We start from the raw sequence: 19,366 nt of genomic DNA on the forward strand, positions 1-19,366 counted from the left end.
AGCAAGTCTGACTGGGAAACTGAGTTCTTTTACCTTATTTTAACTGATTTAAGTCTAAATAGCTACATGCGGCTGGTGGCTACTGTCCCGGGCAGCCCACTCAGGTGCCCAAACCTCGGCCCAAGGCCCACATGTGGCCCAATGGCTATGAACATGGTCCCACACAAAACCATGAACTGACTTAAAACCTTTCTGTTCGCCCACCAGTTTTCATTAGTATTTGTGTATTTGATGTGTGGCCCCAAGACAACTCTTCTTCTTCCAGCCTGGCCCAGAGGCACCAAAAGGTTGGACAGCCCTGGACAGCAAACATCTAGGGAACCAAACTGTTGAAAGCTGTAGCCTGGGGCTCTTGAGGGACAGGGCCTCAGGACAGCCAGAACCCGAGGCTGCCAGTACAGTCCTTGGGGGCAGGAGCCTAATGAAGGAAGGGTGGGACATAGGAGAGGAGGGCAGTGGTCAAGGCCATGGCCTTGGGGTAGGCTTAGACAGAATAAGGAATCCTCCAGAAACTTGCTAGTTTCTCTCTTGCATCTATCTTTTCTCAGAATTAAATTCTTTTCTAGCCTCTTCCTTCATGAATAACATCTTCTCTGGCTGAAACACCTTCCCTAAGTCTACAAATCAAAAACCTCGGACACCTTCAAAGAGAGTGTGGTCGCACGCCCATCCTTGGAACACCTGCTGCCCGTCACTTTCCCTGTTCACAGAGGAGCGCCGGGCGGCATTGGGGCCCCAGCCCCTGGCCCTCCTCACCGGGCCCCCTCCCTCTCAACACCGAAGGCTTCCCATCTCACCCAGACGCCTGGCAGACATTCCTGGGGCAGCACTCAGAACCACCTCAACAAGTCTCTCTGTTTTCCCCCGTCTCCTGGGCTCCGACCCCCAATAAATTTAATCCCTCCCTGTGCAATGAGGATCCTATTTTCCTGGTTTCACCCAGAAACATAGCCAATGATCTCCTCCCACATCACCCGTCTTTTCTCCTTTATTCCCTCTTCCTACAAACTCTCTTATCCTCAGAAACTTTCCCAACAAGCCATCCTCGTAAGATTCTGTTCACAAGGCCGTTTGGGGTGCAGAGAGCAGGGAAGGGGCAGAAACGGACTCAAGGCCCATGTTCACACGTCAAACCAGGGGTTGGTGTCTTCAGGACGTTAAGCATGAGAGAGAGAGAACTTGAATTTTAGAAGTTACGTTATTTGTTAATCTCATGTTATCTGGCAACAACATGAAAAGCAGACAGGACTAAAGTTAGAATAAAAGTTGTACAGAAGAACTCAGCTGACGAAGACAGCGAATGCCCCCGTCTAATTTCCCTGAGAACGATGACAGTGATGCACAAGCAGTGGAAGGGGACCATCTATGAGGCATGTGTCTATATAAAATGTACCGACACGCACAACTGGAAGGCACACGCTGGCAGCCTCACGAGAGGGCACGCAAACACGTGTCCCAAGACGTACCAGGGGTGGCTCCGAGGACCCACCTTGTCAGAGCAGTTGACCTTCGCGCCGTTCTGCAGCAGAAGATGCACGATGTCCGCGTGGCCCCTCCCTGCCGCCCAGATGACCGGGTAGACGCTGTACTGCTAGGAGACAGGCAGCAGGCAGGCGGCCGGACGGAGAGGGAAGGAAGACAGACAGGGATCAAGGGAAGGAAAAAATCCTTTGGGGGGGTATTTATAGCATGCACTCACTAAGAAAAGTAAATAACAAACGGAATAATACAAAGTAATACTTTAAAAATCAAGTTACAGACCACTCTCCACTTTAAAAACACACAATACCCATCATACATAATAGACAGCTAAGATGTACTCAACCTTAAAATAATAATTATGAGCACATTAATTTTTTTACAGAGTCAACACATTGGATGTGATTATCTAGCCAATGGGTAAGACTAACAATAGAAATATAAAAATTTTCTAATATAACCCTTCCATTAATCTGAATAAAAATACAATTCTTTTTCCAGCTTTATTAAAGTGTGTCTGGTATAACTGCGAGATATTTCAAGTCTACAGCATGATCTGATAGACACACATTGTGAAAGGATTCCATCGGTAACAGTCTCTGATCTGCAACCTGAGATCGAAAGTCACACATAGTAGTAATGTATGTACCACCATCTGTAAGAATGCACAGAAAAATGTCTATTTTAAAAAGTTTAGATTAAGAATCTGTGCCCACAGAAAACAGGTAAGATGTCTTCAGAATTTAAACTCCTGAAACGTTATATGGTTATAATTAACATTTAAGCTCTAAGAGTTGTCTTTTGTTCATAAAAATTGAGAAATAGGCTGAGCTTGAGAAAAAAGTCTCTCTGTACTTTCAAATCACATTCTTTATCTTTATCTTTAAAAAGATCCAAGTCACCCTGGCTGGTGTGGCTCCGTGGATTGAGTGGCTGCCAGCCTGCAACCGAAAAGGTTGCCAGTTTGATTCCCAGTCAGAACACATGCCTGGGTTGCAGGCCAGGTCCCCAGTAGGGGGCGTGCAAGAGGCAACCGATTAATGGGTCTCTCACACATCAATGTTTCTGTCCTTTTCTTTTTCCCTCCCTTCTCTCCTAAGAATAAATAAATAAAATCTTAAAAACAAAGACAACGATCACTTCTATTCACGTCACTGTCTATGTCACTTCTATTCACTGTCAAGCCCAGAGAATAACCAGCCTGAAGCCCCCGCTAGGACAGCACACCACTCCCAGCACAGGCCGTGGTCTCGTCAATGCTCACCAGACCGGTGACACTTGGGTTGGCGCCGTGGGAAAGCAGCAGCTCCACCACCTCGGTGCGGCCTTTGTAACACGCCCACATCAGAGCTGTCCATCCTCCCTGCAACGGGGGGGAGGGAGTAAACTTTGACAAGTCCAAGCACAAAAACACCATTAATGAAGTTCCTTTGTGACTATTATTTGTAAAGCCATTGCTTTATGAGGTTTTAAGTTCATGTAGTTTTAAGTTCCCATGATCCCCAGAGAGATACAGGGCCCAGCACAAATAACACCCTTTTTATTATAAAGTCTTTTATTACAAAACCCTAAGCATATAATTCTGTAACATAACGATATCACACTCAAGCACACCGTATGACATTTTAGGTGAAATGTTCAAGTTAAAACTATGCATCGTTACACCGATATTATTACCCAACCAGCCACACGCAGGCCCGCCTTCCTTCTGCCGGGACCTGTGCACAAAAGCACCTAAAAGCAGTCCAGTCTCCCAGGTCCACAAATAAACACGCCCATCGCAGCACTGCACCGAGAGAACAGAAGTGCGGACACTTATGTCGGACTCTCCGAGATCTGTCTTAGCCATTTGAAACCCTTCCTTCGAAACGTGCTCTGTCCTGAGGGCAGGTCCCAGCAAGCACACCCTGCCCCCGTGTCCCAGCACGCCCGGTGGGCAAGGGTCATGCACGGGTCACGCAGGGCCTCTGGCTGAGACGGAGGGCCCTCAGGCAGTGACCTGCAGATCAGGGTTTCAGGGGTGGACGCTGTCATCAGTATGAATTAACAGCAGGATAACTTTCTGTTTTCTACGCTACAGAAGCAATTTTCTTCTTTTGAGTAACCTTCTCTTTAGCTATAATACAATTCAATAAAAGAAACCAATGTAATCAAATTATAATAAGAAACAAATGTTTTGTTTTCTTAAAAATCAGTACTTGGGCCAACTCACATTCGATCCTGAGAATATAAATAACTTCTTCTGATTTTGTTTCATCACTAACAAAAGAGAGTTAAGAAATACTTGTCCTGACCTGAAAAAGGCAGGACCGTAGAAGGGGAAACCAGGCCCGGGGTGGTGAGGGGTTGGGGGTGAGCGAAGGGGCCGATCCCAGCAGTGCGGGCGCAGGCCCATGGGGGTGAGCGCACGACCCCGAGCCCTCGTCAGAAACCAAAGAACAGACTCGCCACAGACAGCGAATTCTTCTGTAGGAAATATTTTTAAAAGTCAACCAGGATCTGCAAAGATACAGCCTGAGACAAACGAACCTAAGTATGTTACGAATGAACCACGTATTTACTCAGAAGCTGAGCCTAGGTAACTTTGGAAAATAGTATTTTGACTGAATACTACCATGCTAAAAACCAAAATAACTGTACACAAACACCGTACTTAGTAGATACATTTGTTTCTCTCTGGATATGGGTTAGAAATTCTGAAACTCCTTTATCTGTACTCCAGGGGTGAACAAATAAGCAAATATATCGTGTACTTAACAAGGGCCAGATTTCTCGCCATCAGAGAAGAGCCACAGAGTAAGGAACGGGAGAGGCTACAACACTGCGCTGGTGGCACCACTCTGGTCTCTTCGAGAAATACACACACACTTGCACAGACAGACACAGAAACAAACGTACGCACGTGCAGGAGTTAGTACCCACAGGTACCTCCTATGTCTCCCCACTGAGGGACTACTACCAGTGAATCCCAGTAGCAATGAGCATACCTAACACCTAAATACTGATTTCTAAGTAACGCTTTCCAGTAATACGGGCCAAGGTTCCGTGGAAAACATCCCAGGGCTGACCATCAGGAAGACAAGCAAGGGAAAATACAAGATAAACCTGGGCCTGAAACACCTCATGGTGCCAGAAAGTAAGGAAATACTTAAAAAATATATAAAATAAATCAAAGGCAGGGCATCTTACGAGGGTGCAAAAGCTCCCATGGCCGAAGCTGGACCAGCCTGAGCGACAAACTAGGCAGAGAACAGAATAACTCACAGAATAAGAGACATTCACAAGCCCACGTGTATTTACGTATGCACGGACGCAGGGAGCTCTCCTTCACAGAAGAGCTGTAGCTACCAAGAGCAGAGGGGACAAGGGGAGGAGAGGAGCCGCCCTGACCCCACCCCGGGAGTCACGGCTGCAGGCAGGGCAGACCGGCGGGCGCAACAACACGTCAGTGAGCGCGTGGTCAAAACCAGGCTATTTTGCACGGTATCAAAGTTTCCCCCGCAACACTGAGTACCCACGAAGGGAGAGAGAGCACTCTGACCGTCAGGAAACCTGCAGACACCGCTTCAACCAGGAGATCAGGGTCCGCATGGCCACCACGTGCCTAGACGCGGGCTCCGCGGAGGGCTGCTCGGCTCTGTAGGACCCTTCCCAGTAAAGCACAACCCGCCCCAACCGTGGGAACTGCCAGACGACCAAGGTGAGGGCCTCCTACAGAGGCCAGACAGTCGTCCACAGCAGTGCCGGTGTCCGTCAGGCCACAGAGCCGGACCTTTCAGTCCGGTCAGACCCCACACACGCCGATACTTCCACTGGGGAATTTCCTGGCAGAACTGTTTCCGTACCTTGCCCCACCCACCCTCTGCAGGACTCGAGATACACATCTCCCTGGAGACAACCATGTCCAGGTTTGCAAAGCCAGAAGATGGGGACCACTGCCTTCAGCAGGAGCTGCAGCCTGCCAACCACTCGGGCCCTCTCGAGACACTCCCCGCTAGACGCCCTGACACCAGGCCCTGGAATGACTCCCGAACCCCAGCAACCCCCGAGGTAACCCTCCTCTCCCCACCCAGGTCCCAGGGGCCACGCTGTTCTTCACAGCTTGTCCACTGCGGCCGCCCACCAGCCCTCCTCAACAGTAACTACTCAGTGGGACACGGTCCTCAGTTTCCTGGACTGGTGGTGTTTTACAGCCAAACACACAGACTCTTTAAATGTTAAAATGTGTCGTGATAATTATTTGGGGGAAACAAAAATAGGGATAACTAAAAATGTTTAAGAAATCATTTTTCTACAGAGTTTGTGAAGTTTTACACCTTTGTAATGTACACTTTACATGCCCTAACTCTCTTGCACACACGAGTTCAAAACTCAGCCTGACGGCTGCACAGGTGCAAGACTCTGAGCACAGGGCACCCCTTCCAGGCTGCGCCCCGAGCCACATGCGCTGGGAACAACACTAACCGCTGGCCCACAGGGCTGTGCTGAGAACAAGGGACAACAGTCCGCGCGAGACGGTGGAACGCTGCAGCTTCTTAAACACACAGCCCCTCCGCGCTTCAGGAAACAGCATCAGCAAAGTAACCCACATTTTATAATCAAAGCAGATCAATTCCTTCCTTTCCCCACTGTGAAAATTAACTTTTGAAATGACTAAACATTTTGCAGAATAAATAAGCCAGAAATAATCCCCTTCTTTATGATGCCAATACACAATAGCTAAGATAATCAAGAATCATATCATTAAGCTTATAATGGGTATACATGGTATGTCTGAACACATTTACATTTTTTAAAAAGATTTTATTTATTTACTTTTAGAGAGTGGGGAAAGGAGAGAAAGAGAAGGAGAGAAACATCTATGTGTGGTTGCCTCTTGCTCACCTCATACTCAGGGCCTGGCCCGCAACCCAGGCATGTGCCCTGACTGGGAATCGAATTGGCGACCCTTTGGTTTGCAGCCTCCACTCAATCCACTGAGCTACACCAGCCAGGGCTGAACACAATTTTAAAAATAAATATATAGCCTGGCTGGTGTGGCTCAGTGGACTGAGCACCAGCACGTGAACCAAAGGGTCATCAGTTCGATTCCCAGTCAGGGCACATACGTGGGCTACAGGCCAGGTCCCCACTAGGGGGTGTGTGACAGGCAACCGCACAAGGATATTTCTCTCCCTCTCCTTTCTCTAAAAATAAATATTTTAAAAAATAAAAATAACCTTACAACTATTATACTAAAAATTGTAATAAAACTATTCAAAAAACTGCTATGTCCTTCTTAAAGTTCCTCTTAAATGAAACAATTCTCTCATAAGTTCTAAAATACTGACATAATAAAGGGTAATGAGTATTTTTAACAATATTTCCAAATTTTAAACTCTAAAAGTGATGACTAAAAACATTCTTTTTTTAAAAATATATTTTGATTATGCCACTACAGTGGTCCCATTCCCCCCCCTTCATTCCCCTCCACCCTGCACACCCCTCCCCCACCACTCCCTTTAGTTCATGTCCATGCGTCACAAGTTCTTTAGATTCTGTATTTCCCCTACTATTCTTGCCCTCCCCCGTCTATTTTCTCCCTACCATCTATGCTACTTATTCTCTGTACCTTCTCCCCCCTTCTCCTTCTCCCACTTCCCTGTTGCTAACCCTCCATGTGATCTTCATTTCTATGGTTCCACTCCTGATCTAGCTGTCTTCCTAGTTTGCTTTTGTTTTACATGTGGTTGTTAATAACTGAGTTTGCTGTCCTTTCACTGTTCATATTTTTTATCTTCTTTTTCTTAGATAAGTCCCTTTAACATTTCATATAATAAGAGCTTGGTGATGATGAACTCTTTGAACTTGACCTCATCTGAGAAGCACTTTATCTGCCCTTCCATTCTGAATGAAAGCTTTGCTGGACAGAGCAATCTTGGATGTAGGTCCTTGCCTTTCACGACTTGGAATACTTCTTTCCAGCCCCTTCTTGCCTGGAAGGTCTCTTTTGAGAAATCAGCTGACAGTCTGATGGGAACTCCTTTGTAGGTGACTGTCCCCTTATCTCTTGCTGCTTTTAGGATTCTCTCCTTCATTTTAACCTTGGCTAATGTAGTTATGATGTGCCTTGGTGTGTTCCTTCTTGGGTCCAACTTCTTTGGGACACTCTGAGCTTCCTGAATTTCCTGGAAGTCTACTGCCTTTGCCAGATTGGGGAAGTTATTCTTTATTATTTGTTCAAATAAGTTTTCCACTTGTTGCTCTTCCTCTTCCCCTTCTGGTACTCCTATAATTTAGATGTTGGAATGTTTAAAGATGTCCTGAAGGTTCCTAAGCCTCTCATTTTTTTTTGAATTCTTGTTTCTTCATTCTTTTCTGTTTGGTCATTTTTTTCTTCCTTCTGGTCCACTCCCTTGATTTGAGTCCCAGTTTCTTTTCCGTCACTTTTTGTTCCCTGTGCATTCTGCTTCATTTCACTTAGTATAGCCTTCATTTCTTCATCTAATTTGTGACTAAAATCAACCAGTTCTGTGAGCATCCTGACCACCAGTGTTTTGAACTGTGCATCTGATAGTTTGGCTATCTCTTTGTCATTTAGAAGTATTGGCTCTGCGGCTTTGAGCTGTTCTTCTTCAGCCATAATGTTTTGGTCTGTTCGTGCCTGTTATGTATGAGGGGCGGAGGCTTAGATGTCCACCAGGGTGGGGCAACCCAGTCGCTGGGTTGTGATGTTGTATGTGGGGGCAAGGTCAGAGAGGGGCAATGGCATTTGTTCCACTCTCTCTCAGATTTTGGTCCCCTCTCTGCTTCCCAAAAGCAAACCGGGCCCCCCTGGTGCCAGCTCCTGGGTGTGTGGGCCTGTGCACCCTCCAGGACCCTGTGGGTCTCTCCAACAAACTCTCAGTGAGCCTGGGAGCCTCTCCCAGCACCTTCATCCCGAATTGTTTTTTTCCAACTGGTGCTTTTAGGCTTTAATTCCCGTTGCTGGGGTCCTAGCCTGAGCGGTCTGTCTCACTGCTTGCTCTTCTGCCTGGTTTATCTGCATGTGAATGTGTGACTGCGGTCAGCCAGCCGACCTGCGCCCTCACTGGGTCTGCCCGTTGCCACCCCACGCCTGGGATCTACCAACCACCACCTGTGCGCCTGGGTCAGTCTGGCCACCTTTTCCTGCTCGACCCCACTCTGCCAGCCACTGACTCTGCCCCTCTTGCCAGTCTGGCTGAATGGTTCATTGCTGTTGGACTTCTGTACAGTTCAATTTTCTGTGTTTTGGTTGCGATTTTGTTACTAAAACTTTGTTGTCTTTAAACCTGGTTGTGCGAGGAGGCACTATGTTTCCACCTATGCCTCCATCTTGGCCGAAGTCGACTAAGAATATTCTAAAAGAGGCATATTATACCATCTGGGTTTTGAAACCTTCTTGAGGGTCATTTCCATGCCCAGCCCCACCCCTAGAAGCACCGTGACATCACTGCACACGTAGAGCTCCCACTCATCCAGCCCCGTCGCTGGCGCCAGCCAGCCCTGACACATGACCCGGACGCACGTACCATGTCGCGGTGCTCCAAGTCGGCCCCACACCTGAGCAGCTCCTCCACAATGTGCACGTGCCCTTCCTTGGAGGCCGATATAAGTGCTGTCCAGTTGTCCTTGAACACACAAACACTGATGTTACTGGTTCAAAACTGAGATAATATTTCAAATTGAGGACAAAGGAAGCCGAATGTACATACCAGACAACCACACCAGACTGACATGCCTGACCCACCCGACTCCCAAATAACAGAGAGCCAAGCCCTGGGGAGGGTGCCTCTGTCTGCGGGCATTCACAACTGCTTGTTCAGTCTTTTCCCCAGACCTCTAATTACATAGCATGTTTTGTCAAAAGGAGGAAAGATGTCAAAACCTGAAAGCCAGTCCTGTGGCCAGCGACCACCCCTCTGCACTGAAATGCAAAGGCAGTCGAGACTCACTGGCCGGCCACCAGACAGAGCCATCTGTGACGAGCAAGAGTGGTGTGCTCGAGAAATAGCTATTCTCCTCCTGTTTTTAAATACAGGCCAGAAGTATGCTATCCTAACTTTGATTCCTGAGTGCCACTGAATTCGAACGACCATTCAGTAAAAACATCAATTTAAAATAATTAATTTTAAATGAAACAGAAAGCAGATGCAGCTGTGGACCCTAAAAATCACTCCTGGGCAACAGAGGCGGTGGAGGAGGGCAGCCGGGTGGAGCTGTGCTGTCGGGGGCACGGTGTCCCAGCTGTCACCATGTGATGGGTGTGATGACACCCAGGACAGTGAGGGGACACCACAGGGAGTCGTGAGACGACCTGGCCCCCAGGCAGGTGTCTTTGAGGCAGGCATTTAGTTCATGTGGGCCTGCTTCTTATTTGGCTGGAGCCATCAGTGTCTAAAAACAGGGAGCGCTGAGAACCTTCATTAACAGTAGAAATTCCACTCCCTTTTGAAAACATTAACTTGGCCCACTGTAGCCAAAGACAAAAGACGACTGATAGTATAATTTGTCACCTGTTATTTTTTAATCACTTTGTAAGACAAACAGCAAAGAAAAAGAACAAGAAGTTATTTCGCTGCCTACCAAGTCTTCCAGGTTGCAGTTAGCCCCGTTCTTAAGCAGCTCCTTCACCATCTCCAGGCTGCCCTGCTCCGCGGCTATCATCAGCGGGGTCTGGCCGCACTGCGGGAGGCGAACGGCACAAAGAGCTCGTCAGGGCGCCGCCCTCCGACCGAAACGCTGAAAGCACAAGCTTACATTTTCCTAACTCGACGTTCAGTGCTGGTTACAGAATCTCTTTAATTTAGAAATACCCATGAAATCTTAAGTCTCCAGTTTCCTAATAATGCAACCAAGAAAAAAGTAAAAAAAATTTTTTACTACAGCATGAGTAATCTTCTGATGGCACTGAACTCTCACTTGGAATCAGTAAATGAGAAGTACTACCAGGCTCTGAAAGGAATGACCACATGTATATAAAAATCTTAGCATATTTATGGTAACTAAATTCCAACAATCCAGTTAGGTTATAACACAGAACGTGGATTTAATAATATATATTTGACAAATCATCAGGACTAAAGGCACAAAAGTTCACACATCTATACTTACATATATATATATACATATATGTAAAAACTGAAATCACTTCTTATCTTATTCCACTGGCAAAAAAATTATACTATACTGAAAACACAGTTTTAATACACAAAATTATTTTTATTAAGTTTTACAAAACAAATAAAAACTTTGCCATTAAAAATTCATACAAAAGGTCTATTAGTCCATAAAATGTTGCCGCGTAGCTGTTCAGGATGAAACAAGATCAACATTTTATTGACTTGTATTGTCGAAGCGAAGTACCGAAAGTTAATGAAAATGCAGGTATACATCGCGCTACCCTGTCTACCGAAGAGAGCACGTGACTGTTTAACTCACTCTCAAAGACGGAGGGTCTTTAAAATCCCAAGGTGTGTAGAAGGAGCAACTCAGAAAGTGAACTGGGGCTCCATTAAAGAAAACATTCCAAAAAGTCCTAATTTTGTTTGTTTAGTCTATTTATGGGAAATTTGGGTCTGGGAGCTCTCTACAGCGTCCTAGAAACACTTTAGATTTTAGTCATCAAACTTCCTGAAGATCGATTATTCCATCTGCAAAAGTCAACCATAAATCTCAGTTCAATATGCAATCATTTACATATGTTCAAATGCATTCCAAAACCACAGAATTGGAAGCGCTCTCACCCTAAGAAACGTTTCCGTGACGTCACGCTAACATCACCAAGCAGGGGAACTGAGTACTTCACGCCTCTGTCCTCAGCCACTGCCTTGCGCACGGTAGTAGGAAGTCCACAGACAGTTGTGAAAGGACTGAAGTTTAGAAACCTGGTCTTACCTCATTTCTCTCATCTACATCTTTGCATTTTTCTAGAAGAGCTTTCAGAGCAGGAATGTTCTCTTCTTCAACATAATTTATTACACTCTGGGAGATTAGAACTGACATCTTCACGGAAAGCTGTAGCTCCAACACCTGTGAAAAGCAGATTAGATAAAATACACGTAACTTGTGAATACAAAAGTCTAACCTTAACTTGTTCAGATACACCTCCCCTGGCAGGACTGAAAGCAAAGCGCCCTAGCTCCGCCTATACAGGGTGCAGAGTGAACCCCCAACTCCCCCAAACAGAGCATATTCCGGACAGCCATGCATGGGGGAAGCAGACACTCACGATACTTGGCATTACAGAGGGCAAGTTAATAGCTGTCCTATCGCCCAGGGACAAGTGTGGGTGACACTCTAAGGCAGCCCTGATGTAGCAGGGAGCTTCTACAGCACCTGCTCATGAGGCAGGAGGCAGCAGCTCCTGTGTCAAGGGAGAACTCATGCCCTGACTGAAGATGGCAGCCTAAAGGAGGTTAAAAACAAAGGGGAACTGGCAAAAGTAGCCCATTGTAGGAGGGCTGGGTATGAGGTCACGTAGGAAGCTCCAGGTCAGCATTGAAAAATAAGGGAGGGAAGCAAAAAGATGGCCCTCCATGGGGTAGTGAGGAAGCAACACCCAGTTGTGTGGGTCGGTAATGAAGAGGGCAGCCACGGAAGAGAGCTTGGGCCACACCGCCTGTAGTGAGCAGGCAGCCACGGGAAAGCGGCCCTGAGGGACTGGGCCACGTGGCTTGAGAGCGAGAGCAGCAAGCAGCTGTGCAGTCAGGCTTCACCGCGCCACAGCCTGCTGAAGCAGGAAGGAGGCATGCAGCTGTAGCGGGTGCAGGCTGGACTGAGAAAGAGGAGCCCCACTGGGAAGCCGACCTGGAGAACCCAGGGGGATCACAGGGACCTGCCCGACCACACACGGGTTCAGGGGAGATGCCCAAAATGCTGAACTGTGACTGGGGGACGCTGACTTCCACATCTCCGAAGGACATATGGAGAGGCCACTCTTTGGGAGGCATGCCTCCCTGGACCTCACCACAGTGCAGTGCAACACAGCACATGTTCTCCCGGACAACTGCACGGAGGCACATGTTCTCCCTGTGCTCTCCCAGACCACTGCATGGAGGCACGTGTTCTCCTGACAACTGCACGGAGGCACATGTTCTCCCGGACAACTGCACAGAGGCACATGTTCTCCCGGACAACTACATGGAGGCACGTGTTCTCCCGAGCCACTATTGGAGGCACGTGTTCTCCTGACCACTGCACGGAGGCACGTGTTCTCCCGGGCCACTATTGGAGGCACGTGCTCTCCCAGACCACTGCACGGAGGCACGTGTTCTCCTGACAACTGCACGGAGGCACGTGTTCTCCTGACCACTGCAGGGAGGCACATGTTCTTCTGACCACTGCATGGAGGCACGTGTTCTCCCGGGACACTGCATAGAGGCACGTGTTCTCCCGGGCCACTATTGGAGGCACATGCTCTCCCGGACCACTGCACGGAGGCACGTGTTCTCCTGACCACTGCACAGAGGCACGTGTTCTCCCAGGACACTGCATGGAGGCACGTGTTCTCCCGGACCACTGCACGGAGGCACATGTTCTCCCGGACCACTGCACGGAGGCACGTGTTCTCCCGGACCACTGCACGGAGGCACGTGTTCTCCCAGACCACTGCACGGAGGCACGTGTTCTCCCGGGACACTGCATAGAGGCACGTGCTCTCCCTGACCACTGCACGGAGGCACGTGTTCTCCCGGACCACTGCACGGAGGCACGTGTTCTCCCGGACCACTGCACGGAGGCACGTGTTCTCCCGGACCACTGCACGGAGGCACGTGTTCTCCCGGGACACTGCATAGAGGCACGTGCTCTCCCTGACCACTGCACGGAGGCACGTGTTCTCCCGGGCCACTATTGGAGGCACGTGTTCTCCCGGGCCACTGCACGGAGGCACGTGTTCTCCCAGGACACTGCATAGAGGCACGTGTTCTCCCGGGACACTGCATAGAGGCACGTGCTCTCCCTGACCACTGCACGGAGGCACATGTTCTCCCGGACCACTGCACGGAGGCACATGTTCTCCCGGACCACTGCATGGAGGCACGTGTTCTCCCAGGACACTGCATGGAGGCACGTGTTCTCCCGGGACACTGCATAGAGGCACGTGTTTTCCCGGGCCACTATTGGAGGCACGTGTTCTCCCGGACCACTGCATGGAGGCACGTGTCCTCCCGGGACACTATTGGAGGCACGTGTCCTCCCGGGACACTATTGGAGGCACGTGTTTTCCCGGGCCACTATGGAGGCACGTGTTCTCCCGGGACACTATTGGAGGCACGTGTTCTCCCGGGCCACTGCACGGAGGCACGTGCTCTCCCTGACCACTGCACGGAGGCACGTGCTCTCCCTGACCACTGCATGGAGGCACGTGTTCTCCCGGACCACTGCACGGAGGCACGTGTTCTCCCGGGACACTGCATGGAGGGAGGCACGTGTTCTCCCGGGCCACTATTGGAGGCTAAGGACAACACACCCCTGATGCTGGAGGAGAGAGCTGCTGCGAAAGGATGGGGACGTTGACACCCACAGTGCACATTCCAGAGGGAATGGAGACCTGTTTGGGGGCCAGCTCAAGAACAGATAAGGACACGGGGGACTTCTGGTCACAGTGTGGCTTGGAGCCTGGTGGGGGGCAGGGGAAGTGCTGGGTCTCGTGGGAGAGCAGGGCTCTGAGCAGGATGCTCCCAGCACCCCCGAGGCTGCAATCCTGTAAGTAAAAGCCCATTTCCCTCAACACTAATTGTTGGGTCGTGCGCTGAGGCGCCACAGGGATGGGCCCAGGTCTGCTCAGTTACGGGCTGTCCAGATGCCCACCCTGTCTCTCCAAGACGCACACTCGCATCAATCTAACTCGTCCTAACTCCCAACTCCAGACCCATCCCTCACACCCTTCCCAGAGAGAAGAAGGGGCTCCACTGTCCCCCCTGCTTTCTGCCCCGCCCTGTGAGATGGCAGCTCCAGTCCCCATCTTGCAACACCAAAACCCACGACTTGCCTCGTCTTCTCACACAGGGTCACTCTTAGCAAATCCTCTTGGTTCTACTTAGCAAATCCTCATGGCACAACTTACCACCTCCATCACAGCCACGCTGGTCCAAGCCACCATGACCTTCACCTAGACCCCAACGACTCCTCCTACCTCCATTTTGCCTTCCCCACAGTCTATGCCCACAAGGCAAGCACAGCGACCTTGTGAAGCTGTGAGTTGGCCTGAGCTTCTTAAACCTTAACAGTGGAGGCCTCTAAGAGCCCTGGGGGCTGGTGCTCCTTGGGGATTCTAATGAGGGTCGGGGTGGAGGGGTGTCTGGGAGGGGTCCAGACCCTGCATCTTTAACGAGCCCCTCCCCCCACCCGTGGTGATGCTGTGGCTGCAGCTGCCAGCTGAAGAACTCCCCGTGGGTGGCCCTGAGTCAATTTCATCCTTCCTCCCTCCCTTGGCCTCTCCAAGCAGGGGTACAGTCCCTTAGTGCAGGGGGCAGGGTGTCACACTACCAACCTCAACGCTACCACTCCACACCCACGTCACTGCTCGGACACACCCAGGTCACTGCTCGAACACACCCAGAGCTGTGCTGCCCTGAGGCCTGTGCGCCAGTCTTTCTGTCTGCCCAACTTCTCACCCCCCACGCGAGCCCATGGCCGCTCCATCACGTCCTCCAGTCGCCTAGCGGAGGATCTGCCTGTGCCACATAAAACAGTCACAGCCTCATGCTCCACAGCGGTCCCCACATTGCCCCACTCCCAAGTCCCACGGGTATGAGAGGGTTTGGGGAGTCTAGACCCTTGCACGTCCTGCCTGAAGTGGTAGTTACACACTCATTTGGCTTTGTCAAAATTCCAAGCAGAACACTAAAAAGAGTGAACTGTATGGAAAGTGTACTTCAATAATATCTTACTTTTAAATAATCATCCAAAAAGCCATGTTATTTGATGCAGTAACTTCATTCTAAGAATCAATTCTAAAAGCAAAAGAAACATGGAGAAAGATTTTAATGTTACATTTTGTCCTTATGACTGAAATTGTGTTGTCACACAATTCTAGCCACAGTACAAAACCTCAGAGATGGAGGGTCACATAAATTATGATACATTCACACTGGAAAAACACACAGTCATCAAATGTTTCCAAAATGTGCACTGATAGGAAAATGCCTGTGCTACACTAACAGGGAGAGAAAAATCAGCCTAACAAGACCGTATTACAGTACCTCGACTATATAAAACATATACACTCTTAAATACTGAAGTGACATTAATGTAATTTTTAATTTTCTGTAGAACCTTCATATCTGGGTTTTCTAGAATGGGTGCTTTCATCACTGGAGACCAGTACGAGACGTGTGCTAACAGACGCCACCAACATTCGACACCTCCATCTACTTCCACGTCTTACAGGGTCAAGTCTGACAACACCTGAGAGAGGCAGCGGGGACGTGGCCCTGCCCACCGCTCCCCATGACCAGCATCCCCCGACCAGCAGCAGCCCTTGGAGCGGCTCCACATGCCCACCTTCACCCCGGCTGCCCCCTGCACTGCAAGCACCTCTCGCGCCCACCTGCCAGACCATCTCTCTCTCTCTCCAGAGCGCAGCAGTTCCGTTTTCTGCCCCATTACCTCCTCACGCCCAACATCTGCCAGCCCCACTCTCAGGGCCTCGGTGTCCGGCCTTCACCACCCACACGCTAAGTAAGACTACTAACAGCGCGAGAGACAAACTTAACCTAGACTGGGCAAAACAGAACATTATTTTAAGGATACTGGTTTATTTCCCGCAACCACACTGTGGGGAAGATGGGTGCCCCTGGACTTCAAATGCTGGCAGAATTCTCATTCTCTATGGCTTAATCCTCTTTCCTTCTAGAGCAACTTCTACACAAGCGGGAATGTGGCTGCCAACAGCTAGGCAGCCAAAATCAAACAGTTTCTGAAACTAGAGAAAGTCTGAATTTGATCCCAGATCCGAAAGTTCCCCAAAAGGCTCTGACTACCGAGACTGTGTCAGGTGCCCACGCAGAACCAACCAACTATAGTCATGGACACAGTCACAGTCACAGGGCTGGGAAGGCATCACAAGGCCACAGCGTGTCCACACCGTTTCCAGAAAAGAGGAACTGCTCTGCTCTAGGCGCTGGCCCCCAACAGGTCCCCTGCCCTGCCACGCCTCTCGCTGCAGCCCCAGGACTGTCTCCCAGCCCGTGCTGCCTCCCACCCATCTCCCCCTCCTCCAGTCCGTTGCTACATGGAAGCAAGAGTGATCAGAAACACACTTCTCTTTAAGCCCTTTGGCTGGTGAACCGTAGACTCACGCTGGGAGAACAGAAGATGATGGCTTCATTACGCACAAGTCAGCCATGGCCCAAAGCCCTTGCAAGCCTTTCAAAGCCACTGTAAAGATCAGACTCCACAACCCCCTCTAAGGAAGGCTGTGCTCCATGCAGAGCAGTGAGGACTCACGAACTCAATTCTTCATAGTGACGGCGAGGACAGGCAGCGGTCACGGCCTGGCTCTGTCCCAGCACTCCAGTCTCGTCTGTCGCCCTCCCACCCTCTGCCCGGCCCTGCCTCCCCACTCACAGCCGCACTGCCAGCCACAGCCAGACTAACCTTCTCCCACGCCTGTGGCTGCCCCCATCACTTCCTGTTCTCCAGGTCTTTGCACTCACTGCCCCTGCTCTTAGGATGCCCATCCCCCACATGTGGGCCTGGAGAGCAGCTCCTCCTTCCACATCATCTCCTGGAAGCCTGCCCACACAGTGCTCACGCTAAGCAGCCTGTGTCCCTGCTCTGGGACACCTCCACCCCCCCCATGGACAGCTAAACTTAGACTGCTCATACCGAACTTGGCCTCCCACCCCACTCACCCTTGTCCACATCTGCCCTCAGCTCCCACCTCCCTCTAGCCCAGTGCCTGCATCCCAGGGGCAGAGAAAGAGAAAAACAGCCCCTTGGTCAGGCCCTGGTGTCCTCTGGGGACCATAAACAACCTCCCAGAACACCAGCATCAGAGGAGGTCACTCTGCCTATGACATCAGGACAAAAACAAGACCATTGGAAATCACATCTGAACACAGGACAAAAATATGAGCCTTGTCCAACCTTCATTTCAATGACATCTCTTCTATGTCATTGACAAAAAGGCCTTCTTCATAAAGTGCAGTTCAGCACAGTGCTAGAAAGCAAGGGCCCTGAGCTGGGTTGCCTTGGGTGGACTCCTGACTTGACTATTTACATTTTATCACCATGGACCCATTTCCTGACCTCAGTGCGTAAGTTTCACCATCTTCAAATAACTGCACAGTTTAAGTGAAAAGGGGTTAAAATAGTGCCCAGCACATGCAGACTGGAGAACTACTAGCCACTGTACATGACCACAGAATGTTACCATTTCTTCACTCTCATTTCTGAGTGGCTTCCCCTCACCTGGACTATACCTGTCACAGGGTCCTTTTGGTTTAAGGTTTAATTCCCATTACAGCCCTTTTCTAAACTTGTCACTTAGATACCTGCCTGTTTGGTAGTTGTCTCTCCCACTAGGATCTAAGTCTAGTAAGAGAAGAGACTCCTGTCTTCTGCCCCAGCTCAGCTGAGTATCGTCCAGCCTCGCTGGAGAACAAAGAACCCAACCTGCTGGAGGTGATTCCCGACCAGGGCTCTGCACCGGGCGCCCTGTAGTGCTTTCAGAAATCCTCGGGGGTCTGATCTCTAGTGTCACCGAAGCGTGGGCACCCACAAAATGTATCCGAACCCCACTACGGGTCCGGAGGGGCGTCGCCTGGCCACACCCCCGGCCAGCTGAATGGGACTCTCCAAGGACAAAGCTGCCTTGTGAACCAGCGCCCCTGATGGACAGTCGAGAGGGCTGCATACAGAATTATTACCAGGAAAATGATCCTCATTGTTTTACGTTTCTGTCTGTCAGAACGACTTGAAAGAAAAATTATCCAACGTGGGTGGTGACCAAGAAATCGTTTCCGTGGCAATAAATCGCACAGGGGAGAAATCGATGGCTTGCCGCTCCACTGCCAGGCGTTTGAAGTCCAGCACAAGACAATGGAGCCATGGGGCCCAGGAGGACAGCAAAGCGGGGTCCCAGCACAGGCCCCGCGCACGCCCGCCTCTGTGGAGGTCAGGGGCGGGGTACTCCGGGCAGCGGAGAAGCGGGTGGCGGTTCCGCACCCAGAAAATAACTGTTTCGCCCCGGCCGCTACCTCCGCCCCCACCCCGAGGCGACTGCCGGACCCGGAGAAACCGGCCTAAGGCCATAAGTCCGAGACTTCCCAGCCCTTAAGCCGGAGCGCACTCCCAGGGTCCCCGGGCCCCCAGGCTCCCCGGCCTCGCCCTCCTCCCCGGCCGGCCATCCTGCGAAGCGGACCAGGACACTCACCGTCTAACAGCCAGCCAAAGACAGTTCGGGCGGGAATGGCCCGCTTTGCCGCCGGCGCTGTTAGAAACCGGGAAATGCGGACGAGGCAATTTCCAGCACGACCCCCTCCACACACCCGGCGGCCATTTTCCTCCTTCTCCCCGACCTGACAGATCACGTGGCTGCGAGAGGGCGGGGCGGCGCGTGGCCACGCCCCCAGACGCCTGGCCGCCCCAGTGGCCGAAGCCGGAGGGGCTCCCGGCGTCGGCTGGCGGGCTCGCGCTGGTATGTGCACTGCACGCGAGTCCCCAGGCCCTGCCGCCCTGCGCGTCCTAGAAAGCTAGAAAAAAGCTTCCAAACCGGTGTTTTTGACAAGCGCCAGGCAATATTCGCGTCCCTGTCAACGTCGCTCTTCTTGTCCTGGTTAATTTATATTCCCAATTCCCCATCAGAACCTAAGCTTACGCAGAGACCTACAAAGCCAATGTAACTTCGGAAGACGTTGCAAATGAAGGCCAACTCACA

At 50.5% G+C, this 19,366-nt stretch overlaps 1 protein-coding gene across 11 annotated transcripts in view; it reads right to left on the reverse strand.

Moving 5' to 3' along the window:
* Window positions 1-19,014, reverse strand: part of KIDINS220 (kinase D interacting substrate 220) — a 76,474-nt gene extending 57,460 nt beyond the window's left edge. For 5 of the 11 annotated variants that reach the window (XM_053666867.1, XM_037151704.2, XM_053666861.1 and 2 more), the window contains exons 1-6: window positions 18,863-19,014; window positions 11,377-11,511; window positions 10,066-10,164; window positions 9,012-9,110; window positions 2,744-2,842; window positions 1,490-1,591 (exon numbers count right to left, since the gene is read on the reverse strand). In XM_053666867.1, coding sequence (XP_053522842.1) covers window positions 1,490-1,591; window positions 2,744-2,842; window positions 9,012-9,110; window positions 10,066-10,164; window positions 11,377-11,484 — 507 coding nt within the window. In that variant the 5' untranslated portion in view covers window positions 11,485-11,511; window positions 18,863-19,014. Of the gene's footprint in view, window positions 1-1,489; window positions 1,592-2,743; window positions 2,867-9,011; window positions 9,111-10,065; window positions 10,165-11,376; window positions 11,512-18,862 lie in introns of all 11 variants that reach the window. The other 6 variants (XM_053666868.1, XM_053666865.1, XM_053666862.1 and 3 more) reach the window with 2 other exon arrangements.
* Window positions 19,015-19,366: the final 352 nt, after the last annotated feature.

This window comes from Artibeus jamaicensis, unplaced genomic scaffold, assembly GCF_021234435.1.
Source record: "Artibeus jamaicensis isolate MK-2021 breed Jamaican fruit bat unplaced genomic scaffold, CSHL_Jam_final contig_465, whole genome shotgun sequence".
Taxonomy (NCBI): Eukaryota; Metazoa; Chordata; class Mammalia; order Chiroptera; family Phyllostomidae; genus Artibeus; species Artibeus jamaicensis.